Below are 23,132 nucleotides of genomic sequence, written 5' to 3'. Positions count from 1 at the left end.
CAAACCCTCATTACTGGGCTGACAGATTGTTGCAGAAATATGTTCTCAACAGACATACATGCAAGCTCCAAAACAAATACCTTAAAATGCAAAGTCACCCCTCCCAGTCACGAGCCAGCTTGAGGGTCAGGTCATAAAGAAAGTTCTAAAGCAACTAGAACAACCTCCTTTATTTGCAGTTCTTTCCCATTCAACCAACAAGATATAAGAGCATCTCTGTAACATTACTAGCTACCATTAATTGATTGCTTAATGCACACAAAGCTGTATGCTAAGTGTTGTACATGTATTCTCTCATTTAGTGCTCATATCCATACTGTGAGCTAAGTAATATTCCCATTCTGTAGATGAAGAAATTGAGTTTCAAGTCAGTTGAGGTACTGGGCCAAATCACATGCCAGGGTTCAAGGGCAAGTCTGTGTGGCTTCAAAGCCAGCCCTCAAAGCTGTTCCACCACATTGTTCCCCATGCGATGAGCACAAATACAGATAACGTTCTCTTAAAGCACAGATGCAGTTAAGGGTTTCTTGGCTGCAGTGACCTGAATCCACCTTATTGGCCAAGGCCACCAAAATCCACCAGATAGTAGAAAACAAGCAAGGGACCACTAGGTCTGCCCACATCTGGCTCTCCACGACACGGGCTCCATCAGGGACCCTTGACTTCCAGTGACACTGCCCTCTCTCACCCTTGAGAATCAGTGACTTGCCACCCCTTGTCGGTGTCCTAATTTGCAAAACTTCAACTCACTCCTGAGCAAGAAATTGACTGACGCTTACCGCCAGCATATACATGCTGGCTCCCAGATTTAAGTTCAACAAACACTGACTGTGCACCTACTGCATACATGACATTGGGCTGGGTGCTTTCAGAAATAAATCCCCAGTGATCCTTGATGAGACAGGCTTACCACCATCTCCATTTGCTGGATGGTGATAAAGCATCCACTGCATCAGAGCTGTCCTTAGGACTTTTTCTGATATCCCCAACCCTGCCGAATCACTGACCTCTATGACCCCTGATGGACACTCCCTAATCTGGTCACTGGTCAGTTATATCTGGCTGTACTCCAAGACCTGACTGGGCAGACAACAACAGTTGGCACACATAGCAAAATCCATGCCAAGAGACGCCATGATCAAAACCAGGCTCAGGGTAACACAGCATTTACCACACCCCAGGACCTGTCCCCTGGCTTACTGTCCTTTCAGTTAAGTAATAGAAAAGGGCTTTTGGGGGTCTACCCTATCCATGAAAACTTTATAAATAGAAAACTCACAAAGTGCATCCTGGGGAATATGAGGAAAGGGAATTTTTTTTTACCATTCTTATGGAAAATGATGAACTCCAACTGTCCTCCTTTCCCACATTCCAAATATCAAAATGAAAGGTACCTAAATTCTCTAATCACCCAGGAGTTGCATGGGGAGGGGGAAAAAGGAGGAGAGGTTAAAAGCATCCCGGAACATCAAAAAAGAATCCACATCTTAGAAATCCAGTCCTCTCTCTGCCTTCTCCGGGCAGTGCGATCTTTGGTCATGTCACTTAAGCCTCAGTGTTTTCACCTGTCAAATGAGGACAATAACAGCTACCATACACTGTTGTTGCACAAACTATTGTTTAAACAGAATTATGAAGGTGAACGCATCTGGTAAAGGTACAAAACCTTAGACTGGAAGAAGACATACCGATTTCAGGATGAGTGTTACCCAAAGAATAGACAAAAAGACAAGAATGGAATAGGAGAGGGGTAAACAGGGGATCTCAGTTGCACCTAAAATGTTTATTTCTTTAAAAAAATATATGTATGAACTAAACAAGGAAAAATGTTAATATCTGTTTGAGTGGTGTGTGCCTGGGTGTATTTCACTTTCTTATTTGATTGAAATATCTAGTAACATCAAGAAGAATATAACAGAAGCCAGTATCAATCAGAGGTTAAGGGTATGAGCTCTGGAATCAAAGCCTGGATTTGAATGAAGATCTGCAACTTCTGCATGATCTTAGACAAGTTAGTGCATTTCTCTAAGCCTTAGCTTCCCTATTTGTAAAATGTGAACAATAATAGTGCCCGTCTCACAGGCTTAAATTAGATAAGGAATTCAGAGTTTGTACAGTGCCTGGCATATGGTAAGTGTTAAAAAAATTAGTAAATACCATTATGTCATTTAAAATCCATCATCATCATCATCATCATTAACCAGAGAAACTTAGGCATATTTTCTATTTTATTTCCAGAACCTACAGATTTTGAATATAGTTTTTTGGTTTTTTTGTGGGTTTTTTTTGGTGAAGTCATTTCAACATATTCCCATAACAACAAAGTAAATGAAACATTCTTCAAATTCAACATAATGGAAGTTTACTGATGTTTTAGCCTCACCCACAAGCAAAAGGGAAGAAAACTTCACTTACCAACTCCCCACAATGAAACAGCCTTACTTAAGAAAATGGAGTCCCTTTCATACCAACCTGTTTCTAGAGCAGATCTAAACAAAGGACCATCTCCCTGCAAAGTGGCACTTTAAAAAAATACCCTCTTGGGCTTCCCTGGTGGCGCAGTGGTTGAGGGTCCGCCTGCTGATGCGGGGGACGCGGGTTCGTGCCCCGGTCTGGGAAGATCCCACATGCCGCGGAGCGGCTGGGCCCGTGAGCCATGGCCGCTGGGCCTGCGCATCCGGAGCCTGTGCTCCGCAACGGGAGAGGCCGCGACAGTGAGAGGCCCGCATACCGCAAAAAAAAAAAAAAAAAAAAAAAAAAAAAAAAAAAAAAAAAAAAAAACACACACAAAATACCCTCTTAAGTGCGCATAATGCCCCCCCCACCCTTACCCCGCCATGCCCTAAAATCAAAGGACTCAGATGGGTCAAGATCACTCTCGGTGGAGTTGTTAGTAGAGAAGCTGCATGGCTCTGGGTGTACCCCACCCAGCAAGTGGGAGATTCAGAACTCTTCATGCAGAGCTCTTTGCAGCTGAACCAAGGTTGAGGTGATTCACACGTGTCAGCTTAGAAGGAATTGCAGATATTTTTAAGTGAGAAGAACAAGTCTCAGAATGGCATGTACAGTATAGTCCCATTTTTTAGAAAACAATGACAATAAAAGCTATGCCTTACTTTAAGGAGGTTAAGCTATGTCAACTTCCTCCCTCATCCCCTCCCCTTGTTCCATTTTACTGATAAATGAAATTCAAAAGCACCTTGAAAACCACTGTCTAGAAATCCCATTCTCTTCACTACTAAGAGTGGGCCCCCATGACCCAGGCAAGTGTGTGTATCAATAGATGGAATGGAACCTTCCCTGTTGTTCTGGAAAGGAAGAGTCAGGTGGCAAATAACTGAGAGTGGAGCAGACATTCCCTCTGAAGGGCTCATAAGGAAGAGTCTAAGTAACCTGGGATACCCCCAAGGAACATCCCCTCACCACTGTCTAAGTCATCAGGAGATGGGAGTTGGTCTTCGGAGGTAGCTGTTGTTGCCTTAGGAGTGCACGGTAGAGCTCTCTTACCCCCAGACCAAATCCAAGCGTGAAGGGTGCAGTCCAGAAGATTCACTCAGGGATATAGCGGGCATCTGGCATCTTGTTCCCCAGCTACATGGCTATTCGTGCAGGGGACTGGCTGATCTTTTGGCTTATTTGATCAGGAAGTCAAAGAATCAGAGAGAGCGCACCCCAAACTCCCTCTACCCCCAGCCTTGTTTAAGCTAGGAAAAGGGAAGGAGGAGAGGAGCATTAAACTGCATATGGAATTGAAGCCTCCTTTTGAGATGCTGTTAAATATCAGGAAAGATGTCAACCAAATATAACTGAAGGAAGTGATTGGGGAAAAATAACACTCCTTTTTCACATTTATTCCCTCATGAGGAGTTCTGACTACTTAATAAACACTTACACGTGTTTTCCACATCTAAACTCAGGAAGCAGAATGTTTATGCTGCCTCTGGGTAGGAGAGGCAGTCTGAGAGATGTAATATGGACAAAGAAATAGGAATTAGGATGTCTATTAGGAAAGCTTACCAATGGGCGCCCTTCTGAATTGTTTGAGTTTTTATCGCAACAAAATATTATCTAAAAGGAAATACTAAAAACATTAGAGCTCCAGTGAAAGGAAATTCATTCATGCCTAAGGTTTCAGCTCAGATTTTTGTTTTCCCCATTCATCTGGCTGAGTAAGTTTAGTGCATAGGCAAAGAAGGGCTGGCCTCACCCACTCCAGGCAATCAGAGGGCCATCTACTGTGGTCCCTGGGCGACACAGCTAAGATAGATACATACCTGCCAGTCTCAGTGTAGCTCTGTTTAATGGGGGGAAGAGATAGAATTCAACACAGAGCACCTAGGAGCCAGGCATGATGCTAAACAGCTTCTCTACTTCTCTCATTTTATCCTCATAACACACCCAGAAGGACGGTGATGATAATACATTTTTGCATGTGAGAAAACTGAGGCTTACTTCCCTAAGATCACTAAGCTAGCGGGTAAGTGGAGCAGAGAATAACTTTCTGATTCAAAAGCCCATGATTTTTCTACTTCTTTTCTTTCTCTTTCTTCTTTTTTTTTTCTTCCTTCCTCCCTTCCTTCTTTTCTTTTCTTTTCTTTTTGTGGAGGAGAGGGGAGATTTTAAAATTATTGAAAACTACAAAATAAAAATATTCACATTCCTACCACCTAGAATTAATCATTGATATCTGGAGAAATGTGCTTTGAATTTTCAAGACTATAACTATTCTATTCCATTCCCCTCTCCACTTCTCAACTGTATTTTTTTTTTTTGCGGGGGGGCGGTTACATTTTACAGTTTCCGAACAATGACGTTCTTTTTGGTAGTCGTAACTATCATGACTTTTAATACTAATTTTGACAAATCAATTCACTTGGACTCAATGCTCGCCAGTGTTTCTTCTTATCACAGCTTTTCAATTCCTATATTTTAACATTTTGATTCATCTCTCAATTGGCTGGATTTTATTTTTTGAGTAGGTTTCTGCAAGACGGTGATATGAGCACACCCATATTTTTTTCTACTATGTCATTTTGACTAATTTTTGACTAACACCGAGGTTTTCACTTTTTTATATCTGCAGAGGAACTGTTTTTCAGCTGGAATCATAAGCAGAACTCCCCGCATGCAAAAGAGATAAGACCAGGCCTGATCTCAGAGCCCTTAGCCATCTAAGGCCCTCAGGGACTCTTAGGATCCTATAAATTCCAGTTTGAAAATTCTATGTGGGTATGAGTACATGCATGATAAATCCTAATAATTTTCATACCAATTCCTCAGATATCTAGAATCAGACTTCCAAATGTATTTTCAAAGTATTCATGAACTGGCAATCACTTGCTAAATTAATATGTCCAGCTCTTTCCAGAAAAGTACTGTGGCTGCTTATTACAAGGATGCATTAAAATAAGACTGATAAAACAAAATTTAAAATGGGAAAACAGAACTAAAGAGCTTAGAAGCAAGGAGGTGTTAATCCCCAAAACAAAGGTGACTTGAGTCAGCAAGTGCAGTCTTTTTGAAAGTCAGGCTATAGGGCAGGCAAAAGTAAAGAAAGGCTCTGATCACATGCAACCGGTGTGGTCATTTTCCTGCCCTGAAGCACTTTCTCCAGGGAAATTGCATGAAAAGAAGAAAAAAAACACTCATCTGAATTTCAAAGTGTAGGACACAGAAAACATTCTGAGGCTTTTTCACTGCCTTGGTAGGCATGGGGTGGAGAAAAGGGAGCAGTCTTAGGAGAGTGGAGAGAACAGCAACTGTCTCACTGTGTGAGCCTAGGCAAATCATTTCTCTTCCCTGAGCCTTGCTCCTTCACCTGCAAATCTGAGGTCTCTGCCTGTTTCTCAGGATTAGCATCCAGTAGCACAAAAGTGACACTGAGGAGAGTTGTTTTGCTTGCTGTTTTTATTTTCAATCTTTGCCCTTGGTAGACACCTAGAGTTTGCTTATCTGCCACTGAGTAGAGCTACATTTGTAAAGGGTAGGATTGCACTGTGGGAGGAGGACAGGGTGTTTGGAATCAGATCCCTACCCATTCCCCAGTCCCACTCACTCTATGTGTAAAATAGGGCCAGACTGGGCACTATAGAGGCCTAGACACTGAAAAGTGCATGATGTCCAAAATAACAACAGTGGGCTTCCCTGGTGGTGCAGTGGTTGAGAATCCTCCTGCCAATGCAGGGTACATGGGTTCAAGCCCTGGTAGGGGAAGATCCCACATGTCGCAGAGCAACTAAGCCCGTGCGCCACAACTACTGAGCCTGCACTCTAGAGCCCACATGCCACAACTACTGAGCCCATGAGCCACAACTACTGAAGCTCACTCACCTAGAGCCCATGAGCCACAACTACTGAGACTGAACTCTAGAGCCCACGAGCCACAACTACTGAGCCCGTGCACCACAACTACTGAAGCCCGCCTGCCTAGAGCCCGCGAGCCACAACTACTGAGCCCGTGTGTCACACCTACAGAGCCTGCACTCTAGACCCCGCACGCCACTACTACTGAGCCCACATGCCACAAGTACTGAAGCCCGTGCGCCTAGAGCCCGTGCTCTGCAACAAGAGAAGCCACCGCAACGAGAAGCCTGCGCACTGCAATGAAGAGTAGTCCCTGCTCTCCACAACTAGAGAAAGCCCGCACACAGCAATGAGGACCCAACGCAGCCAAAAATAAATAAATAAATAAATTCTTTTAGAAAAGAAATCCTTAAAAAAGAAATAAATAAATAGCAACAGTACTAAAGTATAAAATAAATGTAAGGAAGGTGAACAAAGTTCTCATTTCCCCCATGATGATTCCTTTAAAGCTGCTTTGAAATATCAAATATCAAATTCTTTCTCCCTCCAAAAAGTGTTTTCTGTTTGTTTGCTTTTTGGTTTGCATTTGTGTGTGTGTGTTTGTGTGTATGAGTGTATGTGTCCACGTGTGTATGTGTATGTGGACACGCACTCCTTCATGAATCTGCAGAGGTGCTCTGTTAACTGCATATAGCTAATCTAGGGCTGAAGATGCCACCTGTCCTGCAGGTTGCTGTGAGGAGTAACTAGACTAACATGTTATGGGAATTTAGCACAGTACTCACTATGTGGTTAAGAACCCAAAGATGGCTAGCTCTGTAGGCAACCTCCTTTCCTCCGGCCCTCTATGTCCCCTTGAGGGGGCCTCCTTAACAGTAGCACACCTGCCTCCTGCCTACTCCTCACCCCCATCCCAGCACAGGACAGCCTAACCTGAGGGATTAGCTGGGAAACAGGGACAGAGCCCACTCTGCCCTCTCTTCTCCTTGCTCTGCCTGACCACAGGAAGGACACACTCTACACCCTCCACACAGCAGGACAATAGTCAGGCCCAGGCAGGGGGAGATCCGTGGTGGCCCAGCTGGGCAGTGCGGGCTGGGAGAGCCTTCCTGAATGCAGTCAGCCCATGAGCAAACTCATTCGACACTTACACCCAAGCCGTGCTCCCAATGTCAATTTTATCAGTGACATAGGTGATACATTGATTTCTAATGGCCTGACTCATGAGTCCAAGGCCATTAACCTTCGTGCAAACTTTGGAAACCACCCCCTGCCACCACCATCGCCACGATAGTGGACACAGCCCAACAGACACTTGGCTTCACAAGAGACGACACCTCTGTGGGAAGAAAGAGATGCCGTTTTGCCCAAGACAGGGCACCCAGCTTGCTGAAGGGAGTGAGGGCTGCTCCCTGGCCCAGATGCAGTGCCCAAACCACACAGCTATGTACAGCAGTCCTCCTGGAATCAGGATTATAATTTACTGGACCCTTCAAAACCCGAGTAATGCTGATATTCCTTTATAATGGTGTTGAAACTAATAAAGAAGTGTATCTAGAAGGTGTCACAGGGCCCAACAGCTCCATGGCTGGGCAAATAGAGAACACAATGAACATCAGACCACCCAGTCTGGCTTTTGTTTTGAAGTATGAATTCCTAAAATAACAAAGCATTATTTTCAGTAAATCTGAAATACTAATATTAGCAAAATGTATTTAAATAGACCACACAGAGGTGCGAGTTCCAAGAGAGGACTGGAGGTGCTGGGTATGCGCTGCGGGTGTCCCAACAACATCAGCAAGCTCCTGGCATCCAAGGGTCGCCTGGGCCAGTGACTCACCTCCACAGGTCTCCTGTATTCGCACCACATCGCCAATCTGCAGGGAGAGCTGGGGGACTCCGCTCCCTTGGAAGTTGTATATGGCTGTGAAATGGAACAGAGAGACAGCCTGGTGAGACCTCTGGATACCAAGAATCTCTGCTCCTTCCTGCCCTTCCTTTCTTGACTTTATCTGATGACCATGCAGCCCACATGGCTAAACAAAACCAATGTAGAAACCACTGCCTGCCACAGGAGTCAACGCAGGCCCAGCCTGGCTCCCAAAGGCCCCCATTCATTAGTCACACATGACCTCTCCCTAGCACACGTCCTGCACTCCAGCCTGAGTGACAAGGACGGCGTTTACGTCATCTCTCATGGTTGACCTCCCACTGTACACCTGGCGTGTGCTCAGCACATCCTCTCATTCCATGCCCACAGCAACCCTGCGAGGTGTAAACTGTGATCCCATTTTGCAGATAAGGAGATGGAGGTGCTGAGAGGTTAAGCAATTTGGCCAAAATCATCAGGCTAGGAAGTGACAGGAAAACCAGTATCTAACTTCCATATTCTCAACTGCTATTGTGGGCTACCTGCTGCTCCCCAATTACTCCACCCTGGTGACAGCAGCCTAAAACGCCAGTCTTTCTACCACTCATTTACACTGTCAGCTTCTGGGGAGTAGCAGTTGGCTATGAAACACCCAAGAGTCCCCTGTGTGGTATGGGAGCCTCTGCTAATCCCTTGGAATGTGAGATTACACCGTATCATTGCAGTGCTCAGCCCCTGCTCAGCATCAGTTGCTAAGTGAGGACCAGGCCATACTGTTAACCTAGGCATGAAGCTTGTTTAAGGCATATCCAGCTTGGAAGATCAGAACAGAAGAACAGAACAGGACACAATGATGTTTGATTTGACATGTGAATCAAAACACAAGTGTTTTGATTTAAGGAAAGACCCTCAGGGGGATGGATGGTATGATCCTACGAGGTTGTCTCCATTCATTCATGCAGCAGATATTCAGTCAGTGCCTACAATATGCCAGGCACACGCTAGGCACTGATCTTGCTCTTTTGGTGAATACACAAATAAATATAAGGTCACAAAATATGATATATGTGATTTAAGAAACAAATAGGGCCTGATAGAGGAGGCATCAATTTTTGTTGGGGTAGTTAAGAAAGGACCCCCTGAGCTGATTATACATGGAGGATTCAAACAAGTCAGCTATGGGAACAGAAAGGGGGGGAGGGCATTTCAGGAAGTGGGAATAGCATACGCGAAGGCCCTGGGTAAGGAAGACACTTGACACATTTAGAGAGCAAAAAGGAAACTGCTGTTCATGGAGCATAAGGGAGGAGGGGACTGACACAGAGGAGGCTGAAGAGGCAAGAACCAGGTCATGCAGGGCTTCACGATGACTTTGGGCTTTACTCCAAGAGAACGGGAAGCTGGATAGATTTTACTTAGTTATTTGGTAATAGCTTTATTTAGATACAATTTGCCCACTTAAAGTATATAATTCAATGATTTATTCACAGAGCTGTGAAACCACCACCATGATTAATTTTAGAACATTCTCATCACCTCAAAAAAGTCCCCTGAGCCACAATCGGCCACTAAGCTACTTTCTGTCTCTACAGATTTGCCTATTCTGGACATTTCGTACAAATAGAATCACATAATATGTGGTCTTTTGCGACTGGCTTCTTTTACTCAGCACAAGGTTTTTAAGATTCATTCATGTGGTAGCAACTATGATTACTTCATTCATTTTTATGGCTGAATAATATTCCATTGTATAAATACACCAGTGGATAGAAGGCTAAAGGCTGTTAAGCAGGGGAGTGATGTAACCCCATCACGCCGACTGCTGTTGTGCGAGTGGATGGAGGGAGGCAGAGTGGATGTTGCGGAGCCCATGAGGAAACCCTTGCTTTGTCTCTCTAATCCCAGAGGTCTTTGAACCAAGGAGAGACTTGGTGCTGATGAACTATGTGACCAAGCAGTGCAGGAGGTAGATTAACTAAATGAGAGGAATCGTGAGTCCTCTTGGGAGTCTTACCACTGATTCAGTTCATTCCCTCTCCCTTTGCTCCTCAGTTTCCTCATGTGTCAACACATAAAATGCATTTAAAAACTACTTCTTCGAGTGAAATCAGCAAAAATGGTGAAGTAGGGAGTTCCGAGCGCCTGTCCCTCCAAAGAAGCAATTAAAAATCCAGCAAAAATGGTCAGAATCAACTTTATCAGAACTCTGAAAAATAGTCAAAAGTTTATCGCAACCAAGCAAATGCTTACTCAAGAAAAGGCAACTGAAACCTGGTAAAGTTTTGTAGCATTTTAACTTATCCTTATCCCATTTTCTACTCCCCATCTTAGTGGCAGTCTTGAAGATGGTGTTCTGTGTTCCTGTGAGTTTCTGGGGCTGGAGGGAACAAAGCAGACCTTGTCCCAAGAAACTGTACAGTAGTTGCTTGTTTTGATCTGTCTGTGGGCTCCCTGAAGGACTAAAGCCATGAGCTTGCCTTTATTTCCCTGACTTGGGACTCTCTTAAGGGAGAGAAGCAGCTATGCAAAGGGCATTGATCAAAAACATTTAAAGTCAAAAGACCTGACTTAATAAATTTCATTGGGGCTTCCCTGGTGGTGAAGTGGTTGAGAGTCCGCTTGCCAATGCAGGGGATACAGGTTCGTGCCCCGGTCCGGGAAGATCCCACATGCCGTGGAGTGGCTGGGCCCGTGAGCCATGGCCGCTGAGCCTGCGAGTCCGGACCCTGTGCTCCGCAAAGGGAGAGGCCACAACAGAGAGAGAGGCCCGCATACCGCAAAAAAAAAAAAAAAAGACAAATACAAATGAAAATACAACCTATCAAAACTTATGGATGCAGTGAAAACAGTGATCACATCAGTGAAGAGGCCTTGGAAAGAAATGAGGTCAAAACCCTTCTCAAATATAAACAAGCAGTTTTATCCACTATATCACAGAGAAGCATATTCTCAACTGCCCTTTCATGCTGTCATCACAACTACTGCATGAGGTAGTACTATCCCCACTCTACAGAGGAGGAAACTGAGGTTCAGATGGTTTGAGTAGCTTACCCAAGACCCACCCACAGAGTGGTAAATCACAGAGCCAGGACTTCAACCCTGTCCTGTGCCTTGTTCATTCCCTGCATCCACTGCCTCTCCACAGCATCTGATGGCAGGTGTTCAGGTGTTCACCAGACCCTGGTTCAGGCTTCTGTTTGCCACACTCTCTGAGCTGCATTCTCTGTGGGAAAAGGAGGAAACCTGTAGGCTTTTTAGTCCAAAGACCTATACAAATCAGTCCTTTCACCAAGGGACCAACTAGCCTTTGTGAGTATTCACAGGGGTGGAAAGTCTCAATCCTGAGAGAAAATAAAGCTTGGGAGTTATGAGCCAGTGTCTCTGGAGTAAGACAAATGTGGCTCCTGAGCCCAGTTCTGCCCTTTGCCAGCTCTGGTCTCAAGCCCAGGGTTGCAGAGTATGATTGTGCAGGCTTTGTCCAGCACAAGGCCACCAAGCCAAAGAGAGCAGTAGAGGCTGGCACCCAACCTCTGATCTGCTTGCCAAGGCCTGGGCCCTACCTAGGCACTGTATCCACCAGGGGAGGGGTGTATCTTTGTAATTCACACAGAGGCACTTGGGGCCAGCGGCAGCCTGCTTGAGCAGCAACTTCACCTCCCCAAGCCTCATCTTCCTCAACTATAGAAAGGAGGAGATGATGGTCCCTACATTGAAGAGTTCCTTGGAAGCTTGGCTGAGATCAATATACAGAAAAAGTCTTTACTCTGTGTCTGGCCAGAGTAAGTGCTCAATTAAAAGCAGTCACTTTTCTCTTTATTAGCACTATAATACCTCCTAAAGCAATCCATTGAGAGGAACTCCTTCAGAGCTCTTCTTTGTGTTACCTTTAAATCTGCTTCCTTGCAGTTTGCATTCCATGGCACTGTCAGTCAACACTGAATAAAATCAAACCTTTGCCCAAAAACAAACCTTGAGAGGACCCTCAGGGGACTCAGAGATCTCTTCTCCTGCATAAAGATTCCCCGTTTCTTCATTCCCTCCACACTTGGACTCATTTCAAACCCTGTCCCCACAAAGGCTGCTAGCATTTGGACCCACTCCAGCTTGCGGATGCCCAAATTCTACAGACTCTCCACTCCCTGATCCCTCCAGCTCCAGATGTCTGGCTGCAGACATGTCTGCCAAGGAGCTGGGCAGGGTGACAGAGGCAACTGAGGTTTCTAACAGAAGAAAACCATCCATGATATGTGTTTGCCTCTGGAGCACTAACAAATTAGTTTTGTCCATCAGGTATTTAAAGGGCAGGGCAAGACTCTATTTTGTTCCCAGACTATATTCTTCCCATCTTTCCTTAGGAATCTCTTCCTCACCCTCTGCCCAGCTCTGACAGGTGAGAAGGTACCAACCCATTGGCTTAAGATATCTTGGACAGATCTTGAAACTTCATATTCAACATGGAGGTCTGTGTTCATTCCAAAGACTCACATCATATGAAAATGAAAGCAACTGACTCTGCCATTTAATTTATAAACGTATTTCTGCCTTTGCATGAGGACCTCTGTTCTCAAGGCTCCATTTGGGGAAAAGCAGACATTACTGACAAAGGAAGTGGCTTTGCATACCGGTACCCAATTCTGTTAAGTTTTCTAAATGACTAACAGGAAACTTTGAACCAGAATGCCACTCTCTGCTAAAGTTTGATTGCTTATCTATGACTCTCTCCTGAGTTGTTTCTGACCAGTGTCATAACAGTTCATCTTCTTCCCCATTCCCTGCAGTCCTAACCACCCTTGAGTTCCGAGTGAGTGATGGAAAGGGCCAGAAAACATGAGGAAGGTAGAGGAATAAGTAATAAGTAAAAAATCACTGAAATCATAGCCTGCTCCACCCTGGCCACGCCCATCATGGAAGATAAACAAGCGGTGAAAGGATTCCCACAGATACCCATTCCAGCTTCCCCTTTCATACGAGGTCTCCGTGCCCTGGAGAATACTGGCACATCCCAATGAAGGATTTGACCTCTCCTTGTATCAAAATACTATACTCTGGAGTCAAGGCAGCAGCTGATTACTGATAAGCCTAACCAGACCAAAATACTTATGACCAAAGATCAAGGGGGAGCGTCAAGTACCAGGGCCGTCTGAGGTCACTGAACCCAATGAGGACTCTCATGTTGGAAATCCTAGAGTGTCAAGCCAGTGGGAGCTTTTGAGACAGGTGGGACTTCCAACAACCCTGGAAATCAAATCTACTGATTAGCCACCAACTTTACTTAAACGTATTGAAATGCCCTGCTCATCAGGAGCCCAAATCAAGAGAAATAAGGAAAAAGTAAACATACCGTTGCTACAGCATGCAGCTCACAGAAACAAATAGGGTTGGGGTCTCTGTGCTTCGGGCAATGTTAGGAGATAAGTACAGTATTTCACTTGGATTTATACACGAGGAAACTGAGGCAGAGAGAGAATAAACAACTTATTCTAATACCTCTAACTAATAAGAGAGTTATCCAGAAGTCTGGATTCTAACCACTTTCATATACTGCTTGACGCCCCACCAATGGTAAACACACATACTATGTACCAAGCACATGTTAAATTTTTCAATAGATATTCATTTGAGCACCTACTGTATGCCAGATACTGTCCTGAGTATTGGGGAATAGTGATAAATAAGACAGACAAAATTCCTCACATTTTACCTGTACCAGCTCATTTAATCTTCACAGTAACACTCCAAGATATTCCCCTCCACATAACATATGAGAAACTTAAAGAGAGATTAAGGAACTTGCCCGTGGCCACACAGCTAGAAAGTGGTAGAAAGTGGAGTCAAACCCAGATTGGAGTCTATATATAAAGTCCTTATTTCCCTGACTAACCCATTGCTGATGTCACGATTTATTGTGTGTGTGTGAGTATATATGTATATGTGTATATATGTGTGTGTGTGAGTATATATGTATATGTGTATATATGTGTGTGTGTATATGTGTATATATGTGTGTATATGTATATATATGTGTGTATATATATGTATGTGTGTATATACGTGTGTGTGTGTATATATATATATATGTATGTACTAGACTTGTTCATTTCCCGTCTCCTCCAGCCTCAGCAAGGGTGGAGACTGAGTCTGCCTGTCGGCCACTGAATTCCCAGTGCTGAGAACAGCATCTGGCTCACAGTTGAAGTTCAATCAATATTTACTGAACTTTAATAAATACTTGCTAAACTGAAGGAACTCGCACATGAAGGGCAGGTATGTCTCTTCTTCTAAGTTTTTCCTTGCATTTCTTGAGATTACTTGCTGAGATGCTGAGCCAGCTGGGCTGCCAATTTTGACTGCAGCCATCAAGTGCCCTGTGACCCTTCAGGATGGATTCAAACCTCATCAGGGGTCCTGCCACTTGCTGATGTGTTTCAAAACAAAAGCTTCAGCGAACACCAAGTGTTAATAAACTTTGTACAAGTAGCTACATAAGAGGAACACAAAAAATATTGGAGAAAAAGAATGTAATTGCCTGAAGCTCACTTCTCTAGTCTCTGAACTGGGCTTTGGATGGTCTCCACTCCAGGGAGAAACAGAAGTAGCCGGCAGGTCCAATTCGGATTCAAGTGAAACATAGTCGTTGAAATATACAAGCAGTTTGCCTGGACTCTCTGGGCAAGGTGTTGACGGCCGCGGCCGCAGCACCAAGGCAACATCCTGACATTGCATCAGGGAGGGTGAACGCGATGACCCAGCAGAAGCTTCTGGCAGCAAGGTCAGAGCTCAAACCCGGTGCAAGTCAGCAGTGGATGAGGCAGGAGAATCACAGCCAGAGGGAACCAAAGAGGAGGAGGTGTTCCTCCCCTGACCAGGAGAGGACAAGAATTACAACCTCTATGGAACACTTTCTATGTATCAGACACTTCTCCAATGACTTTACCCACAGTCACCTATTTAATCCCAGCACCTATTTAATCTTGTGGTGGGTACAATTATGGTCAGTTCTATTTTACAGATGAGCAAACTGAGGTAGTGTAAGATGAAGTGAACAGCCCAGGGTGACACAGCTAGGAAGATGGCGAGCCAGGATTTCACCCCAGGCAGGCTGTGGCTCCAGAACATACACCCTCAACCATTACACCACACACTGCCTCTCACTAGTGGATGTGTATTTAGCACCTGCTCCCTGCTGGGTGCTTTAGGACCCCTACTGGATCCTCCTAAAAACCTTACAGGTTGCCATAGGTGAGCCAAGGTGACATTCCCAAGCCAACAAGAAGCAAGTGGAGATTCCCATGAGTTCTCTAAAACAGTGATTCTCAACTGGGAACAATTTCACCCCCAAGGGAACATCTGTCAATGTCTGGACACATTTTTGGTCGTCACAATTTGGGGGTGGGGAGGCAGGGATGGGGAGTGGAGGAGCTCCTAGCCTCTAGTTGGTGGAAGTCAGGGATACTGCTAAATGTCCTACAGAGCACAGGATAGCCCCATAACAAGAACTATCTGGCCCCAAGTGTCAACAGTGTCAAGGCTGATGAGTTCTGCTAAAACATCATGCTGGGATTCACCCTCTCCTTCCCAGTGCTCCCAATATAGGCACACGCGCAAAAACACTCACGCACACACTGTATCACACTCTTCTACGTTCATACACTCATCACATGCTAGAGTTGGAAGAGAGGCTTTATGATGAAACCAAGGGCTGATTTCTCAGCCCCCAACCTCCAATGCAGGCAATATCTGGAAGGTTAGAAAAGTGGAGTGAGAGAGGATGGCTCCTGCTCCCCTGAAGCTTTTGGGAAATCTAGTTCAAGAGACAAGATGAACACACAAGAAACAAGAGGCTGCCTTTTTTTTTTAATAAAAAAGGGCTAAGCTGCGGGGCACGGCAGCTGTGGGCTCTCAGAGAACAGAGGTCAAGAGAGGCCCCATGAAAGAAGTGAGACAGAGAGAGAGGAAGGGGCAGAGGGAGGGCAAGGAGAAGAACTCGGGTAAGAGCGCTGGGGAGGCTGGTGGGGAAGGAAATACCACAAGGGCAAGGAGCAGGGAGGGGAAATCAGCTTGACGGGTGCATAGTCGCCGTGAGTCCTAGGGTGAGAACCATGGGGCTTAGTGCAGTGGCCAGCTACAGGGGTCCAGGTGTTTGGAGCAGAATTCAAGAACACCCCAATTATTGTTGTGCTCTCTCTTAGGACTTAGCCTGCTGACAGGGAAGGGGGTAAGGGGAGGAGATGAAGGCAAGATGGGACAACTCATCTGAATCTTATGAGGCTACCAGAAAGTGTAAAACCTCCAACCTCTCTCCCCTCTCCATCCCCTACCTTCTGCCCACTCGTTCATCCACCCACCCATCCATTCACTCACCCACTCACCCATCCATCCAACCAAACACTACTAACTGATCACCTGCTCTGCTCTAGGCACTCTGTGTGGGAGAAGAAGAAACACAGTATTGCGGTCATGGTGTTTACATTCTATGGAGGAGCCAGAGAATTCTACACAAGGCTACAATGAAATACGATGGGGGTGACAGCAGGAGCCATAGTGACCTGAAGTAAGGGGTGCACCCATCCCCAACCTGAGAAATGGGGACATTAGTACTAATAACAGTGTTCTTTGCTGCCTCAAGCAAAAAGAAGGAGAGGTTACTACTGGCTCATAAGCTTCCTGAGAGCAGAGACTGTGTTTTTCAGCTCTGGGCCCCAGTACTCAGCTCAGGACCATAACTTAGCATGGGTTCACTGAACTTAACTGATCTGAATAGACTATAAAAATAGTTTTCTTAATCTTGGCCACTCCCAGATCTAAGGATTCACACCTTGGGCAGAATGCCTTGCTATACCTATAGTATCTAGTTACTGAGTACGTTTTAGCAGGGTCCTTAACTGGCTTCCATGAATGGGCCTTAATGAAACTGTAATGCAAAACTGCACATGTGCATGTTTTTATAGGAAGAGTGTTTGGATTCCCAAGGGCCCTGCATTACAGTAACGATGATCTTTTCTGCTAGTACCTTCTGTGGTACTAGCAGAAACCTACCATGCTTCTGCTAGTATCACAGAGCCAGATGGAATCAAATTCGACCCCCAACAGAGCTCTGCCGTCAGACAATAAGCCATCCAGTGGGGGAGACGACCTGCAGTCACACAACTAAAAGACAAGGTGAAAAATGAAGATTTTGATAAAGCAGAAGACATTTCTTCCAGGGATGGATGAGGTGTAAGAAAACCACTGGAAAGAGGTTGCATTTCAGCAAGAGCTTAAAGCTCTCTGCTCTTCAGTTTCCTCATCTCTGAAATGAAGATTAAAGTACCTACCTCTCAGGGTGGCCAAGAGGGTTAAACATGGTACCACAAGTGCTTTATAAATGGACTGGACTGAAAAAAGTTGAGGCAATGTTATTATTTATGACAATGTCGATGACAACTTAGATCAGGGGACTAACTAAGGAAGTGCTGTAGGTAGCTCCATTCTCCCAGCTGCTCAGACCAAAACCACGGTGTCACCCTTAACTACTTTCTTCTTTTCATATCCACGTCCAGTCCATGAGGAAAATCCCGTTTGCCCACCTACAGCACATACAGCTAAGCACATCTCACCTCCTCCACTGCTGCATCCTTGGCGGGTCCCCCACCATTTCCTGCCTGGTTATTGTAGTGACTGCCGTACTGGCCTCACTGCTTCTACCTTTAATTCCCCTCTATCTACTAACCATAAAACTTCTAGAAGAAGTCTTTAAAAATAAGACAGAACAGTGGTTGCCAAGGGCGGGGGGCAGGGGAGGGATGGATTGGGAGTTTGGGATTAGTAGATGCAAACCATTATGTATAGAACAGATAAACAACAAGGTCCTACTGTATAGCACAGGGAACTTTATTCAATATCCAGGGATAAACCATCATGGAAAAGAATATGTGAGTGTGTTTGTGTGTGTGTGTGTGTGTGTGTGTGTGTGTGTGTGTGTGTGTGTGTGTGTATAATTGAGTCACTTTGCTGTACAGCAGAAATTAATACAACATTGTAAATCAACTATACTTCAGTTAAAAACCAAGTTAAAAAAAAAATTAGAACATTCTGCAGTTCTTCTCAAACCCTACAGTGCCCCACCCGCTTCCATTCAGACTAAAAGCCAAAGTCCTTATAACACGTACCACGCACTACTCAATACAACCTCTCTTCAGAGAACTCATTTCCTACAGTTCTGCCCCTAGGTTACTCTACTCCATTCACAGTGGCCTCCCACCCATCAGAGAGGTTTCCTCCTCAGGACATTTGCATTGGCTATTTATTCTTCCTGGAACACTTTTTCCTGAGACAACTAACTTGTCACCACCACCAGTGAGGCAAGCAGCAAAATCCCCCTTCCCGGGCAAATCCTCAGGGTCCAGCTGGCACAAGGTGTGCCCCTTTGCTGCAGCAGTCGTGGGCTCCTGGGACCTGACATTGCTAGCACTTAATCTACCCCAACAAGTGCCCGCTCAGCATTGGCTCTGTTCAGACCTTGTATTGGATGCTGAGGCATCTGTGCAAGTCACATGGCCCACCTAGGTCCCCTTCACCATCCTGGTTTAGGATTTGACCCAAGGGATCATGTGTTGTCAGGGGAACAGAGTGCCCTGGGGCAATGTCTGGAGAGGGGTCTGGAAAAGTGCCCACACTGTCAGTCACATCCCCCTCCTGCACAGCTTTAAATCAGTGCAGAAGCTGACAGTGTCCCAGTGGGGTCAGAAGGACAAGGGATGGATGACTTTTTCCAAGGAAAACTGAAAACAAGTAAGACTTAAGATGTTGACAAACTCAGCCTGACTGTTGTTCAACTCACACTAATTAAAGAAAATGGAATGAAAAGAGAGAGTGCCTATTAAAGGGAACATTTGTGGTGCCTCCACACAGATTCCTCTGGAGTTGGGTGGCATTAAGTACTAGCATTCACCATTTGCAGAACATATGGTGCAAAACTCAGACTGTGGCACCCATGTGTAATTGAATATTAAAGGCCTGTAAGCTTTAAAAAAAAAAAGAAGTCCAAAGGTCCAGAAATTAGCAGAATATTATGGTGACTACACTGTCTGTCTCAAAATAGAGCAGCAATATAAGGATGCTGAACTCAGGAGGAAGCAGAGCTTAGCAAACACAGTCTGTCAAGGCTCATTCAAACTCAAACAGTATGGTGGGGGGCAAGATGGCCACTAACTAATGTAGTTCCCATAAACCTAGGGATTAGGACAATCTACTTAAATGAACTCAAACAGCCAGCCCAGCAGGCACTCCTAAACAATCCCAAGTTGCTGAAGCATCCAAAAATAGGCAGCCCAGGCACCTAAGAATTGGTGGTAGGAAGGAATGAGATTCCCAATCTATGTGTTTTTGTTGCACCAGACTAATTTCCAGGGACCAGTCCGAAGATACAATTGGCCTCCACAGCCAAGGTACACGTACTAAGATCCCTCTAGGCATTTCCTTTGCAATTCTTTTCCCCATTGCTCCTCAGAGGCCTTCTGAGACCATCCTATTTAAGATTCCTTCCCCCCAATACTCTCATTCATGAGACAAACTCTTTTACTACAGCAGCACATATCACCATTTGTAGTGATATGCCTATTGATTTTTCCACAAGTTTCTTTTTGTCTTCCCCACTAGACTATAAGCTCCAAAAGGGTAGGAACCATATTGGCCAAATTCTAGTAATCTCAACATCTAGTGCAGTGCCCGGCACATAGGAAATGCCCAATAAATATTTAAGAAATAAATGAAGAATGAATGAGTGAATGAGTGAACAAGTTGGTGAGTAAATGATGGTCTCTATCTCTCCTCCTTAGCTATTAACTCTGGCAGCAAGAGCAGTGTTAAGTGGCCCCTCTGTAGTAGAGTTCTGTCCTGGGTGTGACCGGGAGGCATGTTTGACTCATGCCTCCTACTCCAAGAATCTGTCCCCATCCACGACTCCTGCGAGCCTCATGACGCCACCCCATAACCATGGTGTATTGGAAAAGGCAGCACCCTGCTCAGAGTGGGGCCCGTTCTTAGCTTGGTGATGACCTCTGACTTGGGGGGCCTTTACTGAAAAGGTGAGTCAGTCCACTCAGATCTTCTCAGGACTTTGAACAAATAAACACAGAGAGAGGATTCAGAGGGTGCTGGCACTGCAAAGTCATGCCAGGTTGAGGTAGGTGGCATGCTGGGGCCACCACTGTGGTGTTCTCAGAATAGGAAAGTTATGAAGGGGAGAAGAGAAAGGAGAACAGAGCTCATAAGTTTAGAGCAGCTGGGAAGCCATGAGAAGACAGGCAGAGTTTTCCAGTCTCCTCAGACCAGGCCTTTCCAGAGGACTGCTGCTCATGTTTCCTGGATTTCTGTTTGATTTCCCTTGATGCTTAAAACACACCACTTCCCTCCTCACATACAGCTACACACCACATACCTTTTAATTGAACTACTTTAGGTGGATTTTGTTCCTTGTAGTAAGAGTCTGTGCTGCAGGGACTCAATCACCCATTGCACACTCCAAATCTGTCCATCTCAGTATGGACCAGATCTGTCCAGGAAACAGCATCACCTGCATCCCTGGACCAGGGAGAGGTCTCGAACTCATCCGTATTCCCCAATCAAGATGCGAAACAGACCCCTTCTCAACTTTTGCAGAGCCTGTTATGATTTGAATTGTGCTCCACCCCACGAAACAAAAGATATGTTATATTCCTAACTCCCAGCACTTCAGAATGCAGCCTTATTTGGAGATCGTCTTTTCAGAAGTAATAAAGTTCAAATGAGGTCATTAGGGTGGGCCCTCACCCAACATGACTGGTGTTCTTATTAAAACGGAAAATTTGGAAAGAGACACAAACAGAGGAAGAACGCCACGTGAAGACAGAGGCAGAGACTGGGGTGATACTTCTACTAAGCCATGGGACACCAAAGATTGCCAGCCAGCAAGCCACTCGAAGCTAGGGGAGAGACACGGGACAGATCAGATTGTCCCTCACAGCCCTCCGAAGGAACCAAGCAATAACTCCCCAGCACCACACATAGATACGCAACCATAACTCGAGATGATCTGCGCGGAGAAGAGGTTTCTGAGCATAACCGAAGCCCCTACACAAATCTACCCAGCAGGCCCAGCTTCAGGGTAAACAAACCTTTCTTCTGCACTCACCCTCTGAGAACCCCTGCCTTGAAGGCTTCTTTTACAATCCCTAAATATACCGTAAACCACAGGTCAACTGTTAGGAATCCAGGTGTTGTCCTCCCTACTGCTCCAAATTCACATGCTGAAGGTCCATATTTGGATCAGGTCTGTTAAGGATGTGATTAAATTAAAACGAAGCCGTTAGGGTGGGGCCCTAATCCAACAGGACTTGTGTCCTTCTAAGAAGAGGAGAAGACACAGGGGGTGCACATGCACAGAGAGAAGACCGTATGAGGACAAAGCAAGGAGAAGACAGTTGTCTGCAGGCCTAGGAGACCTCAGGAGAAATCAACTTACTAACACCTTGGACTCGGAACTCCAGCCTCCAGAACTGTGAGAAAATAACTTGTTACTTAAGCCACCGGGTCTGTGGTATTTTGTTATGGCTGCCTGAGAAAACTAAAATATCATCCCTAATATCCTATTCCCCTCCTTCCTCAGGAATGCACACTGAATTTTTAGCTGGGTGCATGGCTGCTTACATTGCAGACTACATTTCCAGGTTCCACTGCAGCTAGGTTCAGTCATGTGATTAGGTTTTAAGCCAAAAGGATACAAGAGGAAGTGTCCAGTGGGCCTTCAAGTAAGTGTCCTTAATGAGCAGGGTCATGTCCTTCTTGTTCCCTTCATCCTTCTTGCCGGCTGGAAAATGGACCTGACAATAGAGGCTTAAGCAGCCAGTTTGGTTCAAAAGGCAGAAGCCTCGTGCCAAGGAAACCGTGCAGGAGACAGAAAGAGCCACGCTACCGCCTCCTCAGGGACCATTTCTGGGCTTTCTACATGAGAGGCAAATAAGCTTCTAGCTTGATTAAGCCACCACTTTGGACATTTTCTGTCACCTGTAGTCATACTTATCCCTAACTGATATTGTTACTTGCTCTTTCTACCTCCTCCTTTTCTGTCTTCCATTGTCTCCTCCAAGGATAAAGCTCTGACCAGTGACAAGAGTCTCAGGCAGAGAGGATTAAGATAGTAAAAGCCAAAGGGAAATGTTAATTATAAGGGGATTCCTGCGGGATTAACTAATGAGGCAGTCAGCAGATAGGCAAATTGTTACCCTCCGCTGTTCCACTCTATGTCTAACCCCTGCCCCCCCACCCAGTGATTAAATTATCTTCTTACAGGTGACACACCTACTCAAAAACTCCACTGCTCACAAAATAAAGTCCAAACTTATAAGCCTGGCACTCAAAGCCCTTCACAATCTGACCATAATCTACCTCTCCAACTATTTTTTATTTCTACAAACATCCACTAAAACCAAAGCAGACTATTTATTGACCCAAAAGCCACACCCATTCCAACCTCCTGCCTTTGTCTATGATGTTCCTCCTCCCAGATTCCCTCCTAGTGTTGTGCAAAGGGTCTGGTCTCTGAAGACAACTGAATTTAAGGCCCAGCCCAAGTACTTCCAAGTTATGTGAACTCTGGAACTCTTCGTCTGTAAAATGAGAATAATAATACGCTGCCTCACATAGATGTTCTGAAGCCAGACAAAGATACTGCATGAGAATGGGTCTTGTAAACCATAAATCACTACACTTATTCTTATAAGGCACGACTGGTCTTGTAAACCATAAATTACTACACTTATTCTTATAAGGCATGACTGTCCTGAACCTGGCATTAGGGCGCATTACCTGTCTCTCTTGGCTCTGCACCTATTAGGTACACCCCTTGACCTCAGTCGCTAACTTTCATTGACCAGTCTCATTATTAACGCTTTTCATGCGTCATCCCGTTCAATCCTCACAATGATCTCATGAGATCCATATT

At 45.1% G+C, this 23,132-nt stretch overlaps 1 protein-coding gene across 1 annotated transcript in view; it reads right to left on the bottom strand.

Moving 5' to 3' along the window:
* The window catches only part of DOCK2 (dedicator of cytokinesis 2), a 420,075-nt gene that overhangs the window by 393,611 nt on the left and 3,332 nt on the right, over nucleotides 1-23,132 (bottom strand). Inside the window, exon 2 of the mRNA XM_059061186.2 lies at nucleotides 8,144-8,227. Within this exon, the coding sequence (XP_058917169.1) occupies nucleotides 8,144-8,227 (84 nt within the window). The remainder of the gene's footprint in view (nucleotides 1-8,143; nucleotides 8,228-23,132) is intronic.

Source organism: Kogia breviceps, chromosome 4 (genome assembly GCF_026419965.1).
Source record: "Kogia breviceps isolate mKogBre1 chromosome 4, mKogBre1 haplotype 1, whole genome shotgun sequence".
Classification (NCBI taxonomy): domain Eukaryota; kingdom Metazoa; phylum Chordata; class Mammalia; order Artiodactyla; family Physeteridae; genus Kogia; species Kogia breviceps.
The sequence above is the reverse complement of the archived record's forward strand: the minus strand, read 5'-3'. Positions and strand labels throughout refer to the sequence as shown.